The 17,184-nt window shown below is 42.5% G+C and overlaps 2 protein-coding genes across 3 annotated transcripts in view; both read left to right on the top strand.

The window, feature by feature from the left end:
• Positions 1-1,244: 1,244 nt before the first annotated feature.
• Positions 1,245-17,184, top strand: part of LOC118367267 (F-box/LRR-repeat protein 4-like) — an 88,594-nt gene continuing 72,654 nt past the window's right edge. Inside the window, exon 1 of the mRNA XM_052494064.1 lies at positions 1,245-1,274. The gene's annotated coding sequence lies outside the window, so the exon portion shown is untranslated. The remainder of the gene's footprint in view (positions 1,275-17,184) is intronic.
• Positions 2,449-17,162, top strand: coq3 (coenzyme Q3 methyltransferase). 2 transcript variants are annotated; one of them, XM_035750549.2, is made up of 6 exons: positions 2,449-2,811; positions 9,873-10,010; positions 11,640-11,739; positions 14,665-14,916; positions 15,450-15,609; positions 15,956-17,162. In XM_035750549.2, exons 1-6 carry the CDS (start codon positions 2,639-2,641, stop codon positions 16,150-16,152), a joined length of 1,020 nt encoding a protein of 339 aa, XP_035606442.1. In that variant the 5' UTR covers positions 2,449-2,638; the 3' UTR covers positions 16,153-17,162. The 2 variants fall into 2 exon arrangements, with proteins under 2 accessions (XP_035606442.1, XP_035606443.1); XM_035750550.2 differs by lacking the exon at positions 2,449-2,811 and adding an exon at positions 8,166-9,280.

Below are 17,184 nucleotides of genomic sequence, written 5' to 3'. Positions count from 1 at the left end.
TGAGTTGAAATAAAAGTTTCTCTCATCTTGTCTACAAATTTGTTTACATCCTTGTTAGTGAGCATTTCTCCTTGGCCAAGATAATTCATCCACCTGACAGGTGTTGCATATCTAGAAGCTGATTAAACAGCATGATCATTACACAGGTGCACCTTGTGCTGGGTACTGTAAAAGGCCACTCTTGAATGTGCAGTTCTGTCACAGATGGACCCTCTTTTCTCTCCTATATTGCCACAAGGTACAAATCTGTCGTTCTGCCCCTGAACAGGCAGTTAACCCACTGTTCCCAGGCCGTCATTGAAAATAAGAATATGTTATTAACTGACTTGCCTGGTTAAATAAAGGTAAAATTTAAAATATATATTATAACCAGCAGCACACAGCAATGCTGACCATATTTTACTTTTATGAGAGATTTGCATTCAGAAATGAGAGCTGCCTCACTTTCAAGGGCCTGATGTGGTTTCTTCTCAGTAATTGTTTATCCCGTTTTTGAGAAGACCCTCTCAGAGGGAAAGGATGTGGCCACTATGCAGAGTCTCCCTGTCATGACTTTAGTAAGCCATGGGTAGACAGAGCCCTTGTTCTTCCACCAGCTCAGAGGATCTGCAGATCTTTGGAGGGGCTCCTCGCTGCAGACCCTTACACAGGAGTATCATTTTTGAAGCTGTCACATAGCTGAAAAGAGAGAACTAACTTATTAGTTCATGTTTTGTCTGCTGTTACTACATTCTCATCTACTGGTCATATACATATATAATAATGGATTCAATAATGTAGTAATAGCTGCTTTCTGTACCTCTTTCCACTGATCTCAACAGTGACCTGCTCAAACGGTTCCAGGACTCTGCACACCTCCCATTTCTCTTGGGTCAGAGCATCAACAAGTGCATTGACAATGGCCAGGGTAGAGATGATGGCATCCTTTGACTCAATAAACATGAGAATTCCACCTTGTAGTGCAGTCTTGTTTAGGCCTCAGCCCAGGCATCCCCATCTGGCGTTGTGTAGTCTTAAGTTTTTCAGCACCTAACTGTGCACCCGTGGTAGTATTCCACAGCTGCTTTCATGGCTTTGGTTATGTTAGCTGCATTGTAGCTAACACAACAGAACTTTTCCATCTACTTGCCATTCTCAACAGTTCCTCTGCCAAGTTCTCTGAGGTGTGTCTGTCGCTGAACTCAAAGCAGTCCAGAAGACAGCTAGACATCGAAAAATCTTCAATGAAGTGACATGTATAAGAAGTGGTTACCCTTGATGTACAGCATTCAGTGGTAAGGCAAACTGCAGTAACTTGTTGGACTCTTTCCCGCACTGAAGTCTGCGTGCTCTTGTACAGTTGTGGAATAAGTGATTTTGAAAGGATTTCCTGCTTGGAATTGTGTACATTGGATTTAGACTATTGCTATAATTTCTAAAACATCTGTCCTCCACTCACGAAAATGGCTGGAAATCGGTGACAATCATTTTAGCCAATGCAATATCACTTTGGCCTTGTTTTGCTACAGACATAGATAGACGTTTGGCATAAACTGGTTCATATAAGACTGCGTTGCTGTGGGTCGCGGAGTAGGCCTACCGTGACTGAGTGGGTACGGAGATGCTGGCTCCACCACTATCACAAGCAGGCCCGCTAGTTTCTCGAAGCTCCGCTACAGCTAGCTTCACAGTTGGGTGCACAGTTCACATATACCGGTGTCGGTTGTGCTTAGAACCGGCTTTATATGAGATTTTTTTTTGGCAAATTCTACACTGTGCTCTAACATTGTCTACATGATTAAAATGCATCCAAATGCTACTGTACTTCCGACTCATTTTCCAGCTGTTGAATTCACAGCTGTCCTTCCTCTCTCTCCTCCGCTGCTAAGTGTGTGACCGTGTGTTGGCTCGGCACGCATCTTTGGTTCATTGGTTGAAAGGAACGACATGTGAAGCTGTTCGCCTGAACAGACAGTCAGAACGAATGTGTGCGCTTGAGCATTTAGGCCTATATTATTTTATTACTATTTTCGTTATTTGAAATTAGTTAATTCTATTAATTTTAATATTTTGATTATTCATATCTTAATTTTTAAAAATGTTTATAAATAGATTCGTCTCTTTTGATATTCGAGCCGGTTCCCAACGTTCACCTTCGCGACCGACCCATCACTAGTTGATAATAACAACACTTACAGTTGACCAGAGCAGCGCTAGCAGGGCAGAAATTTGATGAAGTTACTTGTTGGAAATGAGATTGCATGTCTGTGTGCTCGTTCAGCAATGGGTGTGCCTGAAATAGCCGAATCCACTCATTTGAAGGGGTGTCCACATACTTTTGTATATATTGTGTATATGTTCAACACAACACCAATCATCAAAATGTATCACTCCCCCCCCACCTTACTTTACAACAGGCTAGGTTACAGTTGTATTTAATCATTTATATGTTACTGAACTCATAGTGTTTGCTTGATTGAGCTTTTATACATGAATAATTTGGGACTGGAGTAGATTGTGCCCGGAACCAGTAGCTCGTAGGAACTGTCTGTGCACAGCAGTGGTTCCACTCGAACAGTAAGATAATGAGTACACCACGGTCACATTGACCTGTCGATACCGAACAGAAGCATACATGTAAAAAAAAAAAACAGACCACATGTATTCAAAGAAGTTTGAACGGTTCATTTTAGGCGTTTGTACCCGCTGTTTAACAAGCGCGGTGAATGGCACTACAACTTCAGCTCGGACTGCAGTCAGCTGGACTTCAGTGCGTAAACATCACAAGCAGTTTCTTGAGCGTCGCTCTCAAAATGGTTTCGCGGTTGTGAGGTATGGTACGCTTACATTTTAGTTTGCAGATGTGGTATGAGGGTCTTGGCGATTGCACATGGACTCAGTTTCTCTAACTTACTCCATGCTGACGGAAAATGGTTTCGTTCCAGGTAGTCTTTTTTGCAGCCTTGCGGAGCATCTCAGAAGGGTCCTGCATGGGTTTTCATCACTAGACTAGAAAGCAAATGGAGAGGGGCCCACGTGAATAGCAACTCGTTTTCGTTGCGAAACGTTTTGCTATTGTGTGCACTAATTATTATACCCCAGGGTTGTATTCATAATTGTACGCGTTAGCAAATCTGATGATTCCAAATGTTCCCCAGTGTTGTATGGACTGTTTAGTTGAGCTTCTGTGTGTCCACCATGCATGTGCCCCCTCATTCTAGTTTTATGGCCCAGAAATAGGAAAAAAGTTCAAATGATTGAGTGACAAGTTTGCGCCAAATCTTTCTATGGGGGGTGATCCATGCTAGAATTAAGCCTCGAGAGGCTACTAATACCTCTCACCAAGTCCCCAAACGTCTTCCTAGTGCTATAAAATACTGCCATGAATTAACATGGACTGTCAATGGAGACAAGTTTGTTTCTAAAGCGTCAAACTGCCGACCCGTTCACATCACGTGACATGTACAGCTTAATTGGTCGATGTTGCTAAAATAGGGCTATTTTGAACGGTCATCCAACTCGGAATTCCAATTCAGAATTGTGTCTGTTACCGGATTAACAGAGACAGTCACCGTCACCATTCAATCCTTAGGCTATACATTTCTGTGAAGATGTCTTATGGTTAAAAGCAGGGTTAAAATTGAGGGGGTATGTGAGGATATAGGCCTAACCCTTGTTATAGAGATGAGCAAAAAGCATATGCTACCACGTTTTCTCAGCCATAGGAAAAGCAACGGTCCAGACTATATAAAGTGATCTAGGCTATAACAATGATTAACTCCACGATTATTTCTGCATAGTCTACTAGCCTATAGGTCTTGCTCAGCCTCAACATCACAGGAAAATGTTGGTTTATTAAATGCTCTGCAATTTAGAGCTATGCCTTACTGCAAAATACCAACAAGTTAGAATCGATATGGGTCTATGCATAGACCAAACAGCTTAACAGATAAAAACATTTTATTATTCAGGGGAATCCCATTGAATCAGGCTATTCATTTCAGTGCAGTTGCGTTGTTAAGCGTATCCTTGAACCAAACATAACTGAAAACACCCCAGCCTGTTCTGATCACAGATCATGATGAAGCCTGAACATTTCAGCTGTTTGTCATTGATTTAGCTCACAATCGCCTACAGATTTGATACACATGAAGACCTTTATTTAATCTGGATTTGACAAACAAAAGCCTGATTAGGATCCTTACTTTCCTCCACGTCATATTTGCTACCAATTAGGCTAAATATATTCCTATTCATTTGCAAAGGCTAACCATTGCAATTAATGTTATTTACCATCTTGTGCTTTTTATGAATTAACAGGCATCAGGGTAAAAAATATCATTTCAATGCCCCCTCCCCACACATCGATGTTACTTACCTTACAGATCAAAGTCAGACAAATTTTCATTCCATTCATATGCAAATACATTTGATTCATACACTGGCTTGTCTGACTGGCATGTTTTCATTTTAAAAAGACCTCTTATCTACACTGAAACAATATTCATCCTCTATGATTAAAAAAAAACTCATAGCTCATTAGTACACCCATATATAGATATATAGATAGTATGTCTTACAATACAACAATGTTGAACTAACAAATACCAGCAAGGGATACAATAAAGTCCAGGCGCTGCTGCCCTCTTTGTTCTGAGTGTTTGCAGTGCTAGTGTTTTTAGCTAATCTGCTAATCACATTATGTGCCAAGTATGATAGTTTTCTTGCTCTTTCTTAGCAGATAATGACAATAACAGTAGCTGATGTAATGAAAAGTTGGAGCGTGGTTAGGTGTTAGGCAGGACCCCCTAGGTCCAGGAGAACAGGAGCAGAGTAAAGGGAACAGGGTAGGAGACAGACGTAAACAAGCAAACACACAGATTAAAATGATTATCGGGTATGTAAAAATAGTTATTGAATGATTTAATTTAAATGTTTGATTAGACATGCAATAATGTGAATGGCGGACTGAAAAGAAAGGATACATGTCTAATTGTTTATGTCAGTGGGGTTGATGAGGGAGGTTAAGGGATGGGCCCTGGAAAAGAGAGAGAGATGAGTTGTGAGAGAAACTCCAGGGCGGTGTCATGACCACTGGAGTCATACACTTTAACAGTACCTACCTGGATGTAGTTGAGGACTTGGTGGACTGTATATTATTTAGGGTTAGGTTTTTACTTAGCATTATGTGTTCTCTCCCAGATGCTTGTAAGGGCACAGATGACAGACAGACCGGTAGGATTCCAGTTCAGGTTGTTTAATGACACCGAGTCACAGAGCAGTAATAGCACAGTGTGTGGCTTGACAATTAAGTTAACTAAGAGTTTGTGTGGTTCTGAAAAAAGGTGAAATTCAATTCAATAGTTAATGGCAGTTATAGGCTTAAAAAAAACTCCAATTACATAACCATATGTAGCCATATTATTTATAGCTTATCTGCTGCACAGGGCAATACAGCCTAACAACATGGCTGAGACTTTACTAATGAATGATCAGAGGAGTGCAATTACACAGCAGTACTGAGCAGCGCCATCATCCTCACACAACTGCATGAACTTGAATGTATAATCCATCCACAGGGCTCATTGCTAACAAAATACCCACAATCAGTATACAGTATACATCCAAATAACCACAGGGCATATAAGACGAGACACTGAAATGCTAACGCTAAATGTTTGAAATGAGATGGCAGAAACAACAAGGTTAGCAACCTTACAGTTGCTAGCTCGCGGTAGATTAGCATAACAAAGGTGTGCGTCCACAACACATGAATGATAAGAAATATGAACTCACATTTCTGAAGGATGCACACTTTCTCTAGTGACTTCTTTCCTTCTCCTCAGAGATCGCCCAGCATGCTCTGCTCCACATCACCTTTGGGCGGAGCTACAGCTCTCCTATGATGAACTAATATTTACTCTCGATAGTCTTTCGTACACTGGAAGTGGGTGTTACTTAACGTGACCCAGTGGTAGAGATGGACTATTTGGAGAAACCCCTGGGCCAGTGTTGGTACTGCTGACAGCATGGCGACGCCGCCCACCACGAGGCGGCAAATGCAAATAGTTATCATCAGAGATTTTTAAATTCACCTTAACGGATGGTGACCCCAGCTAGGAGCACCAAGCTTTCCCAGGTCTCGCGTTTCTTTTGTCCTTCTTCCAAGCCAAGTCATTCACCCGGATGTCGAGGCACTTGGTCCCCGTGATTTTTCTCCGGTGGCTCTCCTTTTTCCTCATACATGGATAGAGCATCCATGTTCAGTCTCACCTTGATTGATAATATAAATAAATCCAATTTATATTTCATACTATTACAAATACATATCTTATATCTCCTGGAAGGCCAGAAAATAAATGAACAGCGGACAATCATTTTTACCTGGCCAAAAACCTCCACATCAAAAACCTCCAGACCGTGCTGACGGTGGTCTTCGAAGGCGTTCTGATCTGGTTCGACAACTTCCACCATCAGGTGGATTATCAATGACCACAAAGTACGTTATACAAAAACTACAATAGAAAAACACTAAGTCAGTCACACATTTTTTATACTACAGTATATGCAATAATGTTCTATACAATTGCATTGTTTATGTCAGTAAACTGCTGCGGTTCCCCTCGATACAGCAGGCGATAGGGTGAATACTCTGGAGGCCTGTACACTGCTGTGTTGTGTGTAAAGATAATTACCTTCAGATTGTCCTCCCCCCATTCCTGGAACCCGTCAAGGGACTTGCCCATGTCAGTCCCATTGGTCCGTTCATCCAAATGTGGAGTCACCATACATCTACACATTAACATTATATCACTCACTGTACTATCAGTGTCAATTTCGAAAAACTCTAAATTACTGGATGCCTATGGGAAACAATACAAACAACCATTACATTATTAACCACTAACATGTAAGCTGACATTGACTAAATCCAACTAGGCTAGAGCTAACTAGCGCTTAGCCAAGCTAAATGTGGTTTGCATCAAGCTAGCGAACTGTTAAATGCTACTTTTGTACAAATGTTAACACTAACACATTTATTTGTGACATCCCATATTTATATATATATATTACCTAAACTAAACTGAGCCTTTGTTCATAGAAAATAAAAGAGTACAGAAAGTTTGCACGCCATGTTGATCCCTTCTCGTTCATGTAAACCATTAGCAACCTAGCCTAACTCCATTACCTTACTTACAATGGGGGAAAATACCAACCAGTTTTTCACTCGGTTAAAACCTTAGCGGCAGTAATTGTATACATACGTACATTTAAATGCAAATACCTGGGAAGTAAAATAATTTTCAAATAAACCAAATTTGCCTTAACACAGTAGACCTAAATATTTCCTAATGATATCACTATTGAAATATAACCTACTTACTCCTCAGTTGCATTAAGGATTTTTTTTTTCATCGTCTCTAAGGAAGCACTCAAATCTCTTCTGCCACTTGTCTGTGTTGCCGCCTAGCTCTCAAATACCATGCCAGTCTCTCTATGAATGGTCACTGCTATCCGGATTCCTTGGGACGTCCTTACCCTGAACCCTAAACTAACACTAAATGTAACTATTTCATACATTTATACTTGATCGAGGTAGGGACATCCCAAGGATAGCTGCTATGAACTCCTCTATTCGACTGAAAGCCATGGACACAACTCTTATTGGTTGTCTGATGTAGGCTACTGGGAACTGTTAACAACAGTCGGATTGGCTAACAACATTTAGATCTGTATACAGCGAGATAAGATGACATACCATGCCATGAGGCGATGAAGGAAAGACAGATTACCTATAGATTGGACAATCTTTTCTAGGCCATTAGCAATAACAGGAAATACACAAGCCGTAAGCTACACTATAGATCAAGGTGTTTACGGTCGGAATGTCTGCTTGCACAGAAAAAGTGTAAGTTTCTAACATTTATGGTTGAGATTTAATTCATATCAATATAAACTATACACATTATGACTTTCATTAACACGCAACTCAGGCGTCACGCAGACATTAGTCATGTCAGTCAGACGTTCAATGCTAGGCAACAGCCACACAGTAGTACGGTTGCATTGGCTTATATATGTCTCTTATCACCCCCCATAGGTTTCCATAAAAAGCACTTCTCATCTGTAGTAGGCTAAGTGAATAACGTGATACGCCTCCACCTGTAATTTTTTATTTGAAAGGGCGGGGTCAAGTTTACCATTGAAGCTGCTTCACTCAACTCTGTCTCACGCTCCACTACTATAGAGTTTAGTTAGCCTCTTAGCTAGCTGTTAAAAGGTTGTTTTATTAGCCTTTGCCTATTTGGCCAGCTCAAACCAACTGATCTGCCACGTTGGATATCAGAAATTGGCTTTGCCAAAGTACCCAAACAAGCCAAAAGGAGAAGGATAGCGATGAGCGGCAGCGTCAACCATCGAGGCCGCTGCCAAGCCTAGTAGCGATGATGCTGTCGAGCTCCAGCTAGCTGTGCATGCAGATCTTACCCACCCTTCCACAAGCTCCACCAGGATAACGGCTTCACAGCCCCTCCACCGCCGACTGTTCCTGACGATCTTGGAACAGAGTAGCCAGCCCAGGTTATCTTAGAATCCTACCCTAGCTGCAGGGTTTCTGTCCAAAAACATTAATTTAATAGCAACTGGTTCATAGGAAGAGAGTTGCTGGAATACTCGTTTACTGCAGATGAGGCATTTTGTTTCCTGTGTCGAAGGTACTATGTTGGGTCCAATGCTAACGCAGACAAGGCCTTCACCCAAGCTGGGTGTTCTGACTGGAAGCATGCTATTGATAGTACCAAAGGATCTGACACTGCTCGCCCAAATATTTATATATTCTTAATTCCATTCCTTTACTTTAGATGAGTATATGGTTGTGACATTGTTATGACTGCACTGTCGGAGCTAGAAACACAAGCATTTCGCTGCACCCGCAATAACATCTGCTAAACATGTGACAAAATCAAATTAGATTTGATTTGCTAGGCACGCATCAAGCAAAAGGGAAAATGCGTTTTCTGTCTATGATTGAATATACTCTACAAAAAGACAAGGAACTTAGCACGGTGTTTTAGCACCATAAACCCACAATGCCGCACACGTCACGCAATATTCCAAATGAAATCATAGGGCTCATGAGTGGAGTGTCCACAGCTACATCCACTGTCACAAATGCGTTCAGTCAGCACGGAAGAAGCGCTAGGACTGTTCAACTAATCCAACTGGCATTTTGATGGGAAAGATTTCGGGGAGAATGGAATGATCGATTACTCAAGATGCCGAGGCTGCAACTTCTGAAAAGGTAACAAACAATGTAGGTTTTGGGCTGTCTTTCTGTAGCGTGTAGGGCGCTTCCCATGGTGCTGATAGAGGGGCGAAATCTCCGCTGCGCTACCTGTCACTTCTTTCAGCATTTAATTTGCATTATTTTGGTAAGACAATCACATGGGCTGTTTGTAATGGGTGAATTTCTCTATCTTGTAGCCTAGATTCATGACCAAAATAGCCTTGTTAAGTGTGTAGGGCACTGACTATTGTGCTGCTACAGTGCAGAGGAGACTGGTGCAAAATCTGTAGTCTACCCTATCTGTCCCTTCAGAAACACTCAACGGTCTCTGTCTCAGCGTTCTAACTTCATGTTTCATTGAGTATAGCGTGATATAAGCAGAATTCAATATAATTCCAATGCATGAGCCCCCCAAAATAGTGCGCCCTCACTGCCTCCTTTGTCAATGTATCCTGCTGTTGCGTCCGGTGTGTGCACTAACGAATATATGACCCAGCCATTGTGAGCTCTACGCTGTGTGACTGCAATAGAGACGACCTTGGACGTCTTCAATGTATAATCCATGTCACTATTCGAGTACCCGATGACCATTGTTTTGCGTTTTTAGGATTCGCCACGCCTCCAAGACCACTGTGGACCCAAATGAGGTGAAGAGGTTCCGGCTTCTCGCCACCAAGTGGTGGAACGAGCAGGGAGAATTCGCAGCCCTTCACTCAATGAACGACCTCAGGGTGCCTTTCATACGGTGCGTATGTGTGTATGCCTATAGTTTATTCACCCCCATTACTCATGCCATTGCATATTATTAAAGATGCCACCATCATCCAGTGACTTGGGGCTACTTCAGATGTAGAATCTATGTCGGAGCCAGTTGCAAATCTTCACGGATCCACCAGTACCCGAATACTCTGGTCTGGATTCATAATTCAAAATAATGCCGGCTCTGATATTATTATTACGGGTCTATTGTTAAGTGTAATTTGCACTGACTTGTCCGGGAGAGCCCATACAGATCTGAACACAACTGCTGTAGTAGAGAGAGAGACATTTGTTAAATTATGCTAATGCTCTTGCTTTTCACAAGAGTGGAGAGTGGCCCATGTAGCTTGTTGTTGGCCAATTCTAAATCATTCAAAGCGGCAATTAGCTACAATCATAGAACCTCGCTCTGTGTGTAGCAAATGTTAGGAGATATCTAGTCAATGGAAGATGTTATTTGTAACTAGGTTTAGAAAGCCCATGCACTGCAGCCACAGTTAGCATTGTAACTTATTATTTTATTTAAAGTCTTGTACAACGCTGTGTACTGCTCCCTTCACAGAACAGTGCAAACTGGCTCTAACCAGAATAGAAATAGGAGTGGGAGGCCCCGGTGCACAACTGAGCCAGAGGACAAGTACATTAGTGTCTAGTTTGAGAAACAGATGCCTCACAAGTCCTCAGCTGGCAGCTTCATTAAATAGTACCCGCAAAACACGAGTCTCAACGCTAACAGTGAAGAGGCGACTCCAGGATGCTGGCCTTCTGTGACCACTGGTCACTCTGACAGAGCTCCAGAGTTCCTCTATGGAGATGGTAGAACCTTCCAGAAGGACAACCATCTCTGCAGCACTCCACCAATCAGGCCTTTATGGTAGAGTGGCCAGACGGAAGCCACTCCTCAGTAAAACCAAGATTTGAACTCTTTGGTCTGAATGCCAAGGGTCAGGTCTGGATGAAACCTGGCACTGTCCCTATGGTGAGGCATGGTGGAAGCATCATTCTGTGGGGATGTTTTTCAGCGACAGGGACTGGGAGCCTAGTCAGGATCAAGGGAAAGATTAACAGAGCAAAGTACAGAGAGATCCTTGATGAAAACCAGCTCAGGACCTCAGACTGGGCGAAGGTTCACCTTCCAACAGGACAACGACCCTAAGCACACAGCCAAGACAACGCAGGAGTGGCTTCGGGACAAGTCTCTGAATGTCCTTGAGTGGCCCACAAGAGCTTTGACTTGAAACCGATCAAACATCTGGAGAGACCTGAAAATGACTGTACAGCAGAGATTAATGGGAGAAACTCCCCAAATACAGGTGTGCCAAGCTTGCAGCGTCATACCCAACAAGACTTGAGGCTGTAATCGTTGCCAAAGGTGCTTCAACAAAGTACTGAGTAAAGGGTCTGAATACTTATGTAAATGTGATCTGTTTTTGCTTTGCCATTATGGGTTATTTTGTGTAGTTTGAGTAACAATTTAATCAAGTTCAGAAACCTGTAACGTAACAAAATGTGGAAAAAGTCAAGGGGTATGAATACTTTCTGAATGCACTGTATGGCTCTGGGGATGGGGTGGACAGAGTGGTTGTGTGTTTTCATAGTGTGACCTCTATTTCAGGGATAATCTGTTGAACGCACATGGCGGGCGGCAGCCGGGGAAACCCCTGGCGGGGCTCAGAATACTGGACGTAGGCTGTGGCGGTGGGCTGCTCACTGAGGTAAAATGTGTGTCTGTCTTTTTTGTGCGTGTAAGAACGAGATAGATATGCAGTCTGATGCTGCTGTGGACAGACTCCTATCCCCATACTTCTGCTTGGAAATTCCAATTGTATGAATTGCAAGCTATCAAATCAGATTTAGCTTCACTTTGAATGTAGCCTGTACAGTACAATTGTGCTTGTGATGCAAGCCTTTTCCTTGCTCTACTTGCTCTACCAGTTGCTAATAATATGTTTAAATGTCAACTAAATTCACATTTATTTTCAATTTGACTGGTCAGGGTTTGGTGGAAAGGACAGTTGGTCGTTTGTTGTTTGTGTTTGTTTGATAACTTCACATCTACAAAGGATTGCATTTGTTTCCTTGCTCTTAGTTGAAGTGAACACACACCAGCAGTTTGGTTTGATTTGAGGAGACAACTTCAGGTCTGATATAGCTCTCTATCACAGACACATACAGACAGAGCGAAACACACACACACACACACACACACACACACACACACACACACACACACACACACACACACACACACACACACACACACACAGTCTGTTAGACTTTAGGCTGTATGAGTCTGTCTCAGAGAATCGTGTCGTTAGGGAAATTCCCTTCAGAAGAGATCAGCTGTTGAAGGATGGCGATTGCTGCGGGTGAGCAGGCAGCACTACGCTGTAAACACACGTGCCAATGCCATACACACATTTAGCCAGAAGGGGGCGCTGCGTCTCTGGGACTTTCATCAACTCTCCTCAAATTCTCTATCGAAATTCCTCCCAATCCCCACCGGCCACCTCTCCCTCCCCCTCTACCTTCCTTCCAGCACTTCACTCACTAAATAGACTGTCAGTGTTCTTTCAAGGGTCAGGCGTTCGTAATTCTATTGTAGAATCCATATGCATGAACTCACTTTCGCTCTCTCTGCCGTGGCTTCATTCTATCACGTCGCTCTATAGACGGACAGTGTTCTTTTAAGGGCCAAGTATTCATCATTTTACTCTGGAATCCAATTAGTGCCTTCAGAAAGTATTCACATCCTTTGACTTTTTCAAAAATGTTGTTGTGCACAGCTTGAATTTTAAAAATGGATTCAATTGAGATTGTGTCACTGATCTACACACAATACCCCATCATGAATTTAGTTTTCATTTTTTACAAATGTATTAAAAATGTAAAGTTGAAACGTCTTTTATGGCAATTAAATAAGTACAGGAGTAAAAATGTGCATAACAAGTCACATAAGTCTCTGACTCTCTCTGTGCGCAATAATAGTGTTTAACATGATTTTTAACTGACTACCCCATCCTCTGTACCCCACACACACAATTATCTGTAAGGTCCCTCAGTCGAGACGTGAATGTCAAGCACAGATTCAACCACAGAGACCAGGGAGGATAACCAATAACTCGCAAAGAAGAGCACCCATTGGTAGATGGGTGTAAAATAAAAATTTAAAAAGCAGACACTGAATATCTCTTTGAGCATGGTGAAGTTATTAATTACACTTTGGATGGTGTATCAATACACCCAGTCACTACAAAGATGCAGGTGTCCTTCCTAACTCAGTTGCCAGAGAGGAAGAAAACTTCTCAGGGATTTCACCATGAGGCCAATGATTTTAATGGCTGTGATAGGTGAAAACTGAGGATGGCTCAACAACATTGTAGTTACTCCACACTACTAACCTCAATGACGGAGTGAAAAGAAGGAAGCCTGTACAGAATAAAAATATTGCATCCTGTTTGCACTAATTTAATTTTACCTTTATTTAACCAGGCAAGTCAGTTAAGAACATATTAAAATACTGCAAAAAAAGAGTGAGGAAGAGGAGTAGCAGAAGTGGCAAAGAAATTAACTTTTTGTTCAGAATACAAAGTATTATGTTTGGGGCAAACATCACTGAGTACCACTCTTCATATTTTCAAGCATGGTGGTGGCTGCATCGTGTTATGGGTATGCTTGTCATTGGCGAAGAATACATTTACATTACATTTAAGTCATTTAGCAGACGCTCTTATCCAGAGCGACTTACAAATTGGTGCATTCACCTTATGACATCCAGTGGAACAGCCACTTTACAATAGTGCATCTAAATCTTTTAAGGGGGGGGGGGGTGAGAAGGATTACTTTATCCTATCCTAGGTATTCCTTAAAGAGGTGGGGTTTCAGGTGTCTCCGGAAGGTGGTGATTGACTCCGCTGTCCTGGCGTCGTGGGGGAGTTTGTTCCACCATTGGGGGGCCAGAGCAGCGAACAGTTTTGACTGGGCTGAGCGGGAACTGTACTTCCTCAGTGGTAGGGAGTTATTCAGGATGAAAAGAAATGGAATAGACCTAAGAACAGGCAAAATTGCAGCGGAAAATCCTGGTTCAGTCTGCTTTCCACCAGACACTGGGAGACACATGTACCTTTCAGCAGGACCATAACTTAAAACACAAGGCAAAATATACACTGGAGTTGCTTACCAAGATGACATTGAATTTTCCTGAGTGGCCTAGTTACAGTTTTGACTTAAATCAGCTTGAAAATCAAAGGCAAGACATGAAAATCGCTATCTAGCAATAATCAACAACCAACTTGACAGAGCTTGAATCATTTAAAAAAGAATGGGCAAATATTTGCCCAATCCCGGTATGCAAATCTCCTAAAGACTTACACAAAACCACTCACAGCTGTAATCTCTGCCAAAGGTGATTCTAACATGTATTGACTCGGGGTTTTAATACTTATTTAATCAAGATATATTTGTGTGTTACAATTTAAAAATGTTTATGGGAAGTATCATTTTCATTCCACTTAACGGGGCACTGTGTGACAATGAAATCAATTTTAATCCCACCTTGTAACAAAATTTGTGAAAAGTTTCTGAAGGCACTGTATGTATAAACTCACTTCCTCTACCCTCCCTCTCTCCCAACCTCTCAGCCCTTGGGTAGACTGGGGGCAGATGTGCTAGGCATTGACCCGGTGGCAGACAGTATTGGGACAGCGGAGGTACATGCTTGGCATGATCCAGACCTGCGTGGCAATGTGCGCTACCGTGCCATCACTCTGGAGGAGCTCTCTGAGAAGGGGGGGAAGGGAGCGGGTCAGTTTGATGCGGTGGTGGCCTCTGAGGTGGTGGAACATCTGGCTGACCTGGAAACCTTCACACTCTGCTGCAACCAGGTGCTCAAGGTGGGTCATGTGACTCGCGTGTGATGTGGCCGTGTGACTGTTTTTCGGAGAGAACAGTCACTTCATTGAGTTATCCGTGTTTTCTGTGGTGTGAGTGATTTGTACTATTGACGGTCCCCTTTACCTGATCTTCCAGTGTTTTTTTCTATTGAATTCTTCTCTGTCAAACTTGTGTCGCTGCCACTCAATTGACAACAATAGAGCCATCCGAAGCAACACACATCTGTTGGGTCACATTCATTACTGTACACAACAACAAAAAACATTTTTGCAACAGAAAAGGAAAATGAGGGCCTCCCAGGTGGCGCAGTGGTCTAGGGCACTGCATCGGAGTGCTAGGTGTGCCACCTGAGACTGGGTTCGCGCCCAGGCTACTAATAATTGGATATGAAATTGGGGAGAAAAAGGGGGGTAAAAATTCAAAAAAAGAAAAGGAAAATTAGCATTTCTTATTGTACCAGTCCAGGAAGTCTCCTGGTTTGGTGCCTAATGAACACAACCCTGGGTTGTAACGGTCTCCCTACTGTGTGCAGCCAGGAGGCTCTCTCTTCATCACCACCATCAACAAGACCCAGCTGTCGTACGCCCTGGCCATCGTGGCAGCAGAGGAGGTGCTACGCATCGTGCCCAGCGGAACCCATGACTGGGATAAGTTTGTCACCCCCGTGGAGCTGGAGCGCCTGCTGGAGTCCAGTGAGTCTGCCTGCTCTTCCTTCACATGCTGCTCTTCTTCGCTCTTTCTACTGTCCCTTTTGGTCTTTTACTATTGTGCTGGTGCCTCTTTTTGAAGGCAAACTGGTGTCTTTGTTTTGCTCATTCTTTTGTTCTCACTTTCCAATACGTGGTTGTGTGTGTGTGTGTGTGTGTGTGTGTGTGTGTGAGACCCTCTCTCTCGCACTCTTTCTCTAATCCATTTGCTCGCTTTCTGTCTTTTCAATTGTCCCATTCTCTTATTTCTCATCCTCTCTTTCTCACCCATTCTTTCCCTATCCCTCTCTTTCTCTGTCTGACCAATTCCTCTCTCTCTACTCTGTCCCAGATGGTTTCCATGTGGAGTCTATCCGAGGGATGCTGTATAACCCTCTGTCATGGGCCTGGAGCTGGACAGAGAGCACCAGCATCAACTACGCCCTGCACGCGGTCAAACTCGAGGAGGAACCGAACCCCGACGAGGACGACCCCGAAGACCCCACCGTGATAGTTGCCCAAGCTAAGGCCAGACGCTGGTACAACTGACTTGACCATGGAAGAGAGATTGGTCAGCTGCAGCACAGATCTTCTGATCTCTGAAAGGAAAGGCAATGGACCTAAAAAAAAAACAAAGCTATTGAAAGTTATAGTTCAGTGCTTGATACAAGTACATGATGTTTTCTTTCAGCCAGGCCATGATTGTTCTGTGAGTTCAAGCATAATGAGTCTCTCTGAATTGTGTGAACTGTTTAAGCTTTCGAGGCTTGTCATTACAATGCCATCTGTTATGGTAGAAGTGTTCATCACCATGGTTGACATCTCAGGTCTCTGATTTACTATTGAGCAAGATGTTTTCTTCAAGTAGAGTCACAATGTGTCTGTTCATCAAAATCTAATTATTTTTCCTCATGACACAAATGTTATTCTAGTCACATGCCCCACTGGCTTCTAACAAATTGCATTTAAGAGCTGTTAATTCTATGCCCAAACTATTGATAATGGGTCGATGTAGGCTATAGAACAGTCATGGGATGGTTTTCAGTCACATACTTAAGCAGCATAAATTGAGCAGACCAGGTTTGAACAGGATGAACATGTCTACAATTTGTCCAGGACACTAGTCTACCTCCAGTGACATGAGCGCTAGACTACGAAGCCGCTGGAGTGCGCGCTCTTCTTGCAGAATAGCTGTGCAGTAAGCATTTTTGATGTATAAGTCTTCTTATTGAATATATAAATATAATTTAAAGAAAAAGTGAATCGGTAGGAAGCGATCATAAACTGATCAATTAATACGGTTTCAGAACTACTATGAACCGAACCTTTTGGGAAAAGCAGAGCGCACGGATGCAGGCGGCACTGGGTTGGCACCAATTATTTATATTCACACTGACTGATATACATTATTGTAAATTTTGGAAGCCATAGAAATGCATTTATTAATGTCTACATTCGTTTTTGCAACGTATTATATTACAAACACCTCAATGCATACTTTCTATTGTATTATGTGGGCTGAACATAAAAATAAAACGTTTTTTATCTTCCAAGTATAATTTAAAGAAATGACTAATGTTA

The sequence above is a fragment of the Oncorhynchus keta genome, chromosome 34 (assembly GCF_023373465.1).
Source record: "Oncorhynchus keta strain PuntledgeMale-10-30-2019 chromosome 34, Oket_V2, whole genome shotgun sequence".
NCBI lineage: Eukaryota > Metazoa > Chordata > Actinopteri > Salmoniformes > Salmonidae > Oncorhynchus > Oncorhynchus keta.
This window is presented reverse-complemented; position numbering and strand designations above follow the sequence as displayed.

Bases quoted from the DNA above. Each gene is read 5' to 3' on its own strand.
- coq3 (XM_035750549.2), top strand. From the start codon at position 2,639: ATGTATTCAAAGAAGTTTGAACGGTTCATTTTAGGCGTTTGTACCCGC. The intron at 10,011-11,639 runs GTGCGTATGTGT...CCTCTATTTCAG, and splicing joins CTCAGGGTGCCTTTCATACG to GGATAATCTGTTGAACGCAC. The intron at 14,917-15,449 runs GTGGGTCATGTG...TACTGTGTGCAG, and splicing joins GCTGCAACCAGGTGCTCAAG to CCAGGAGGCTCTCTCTTCAT.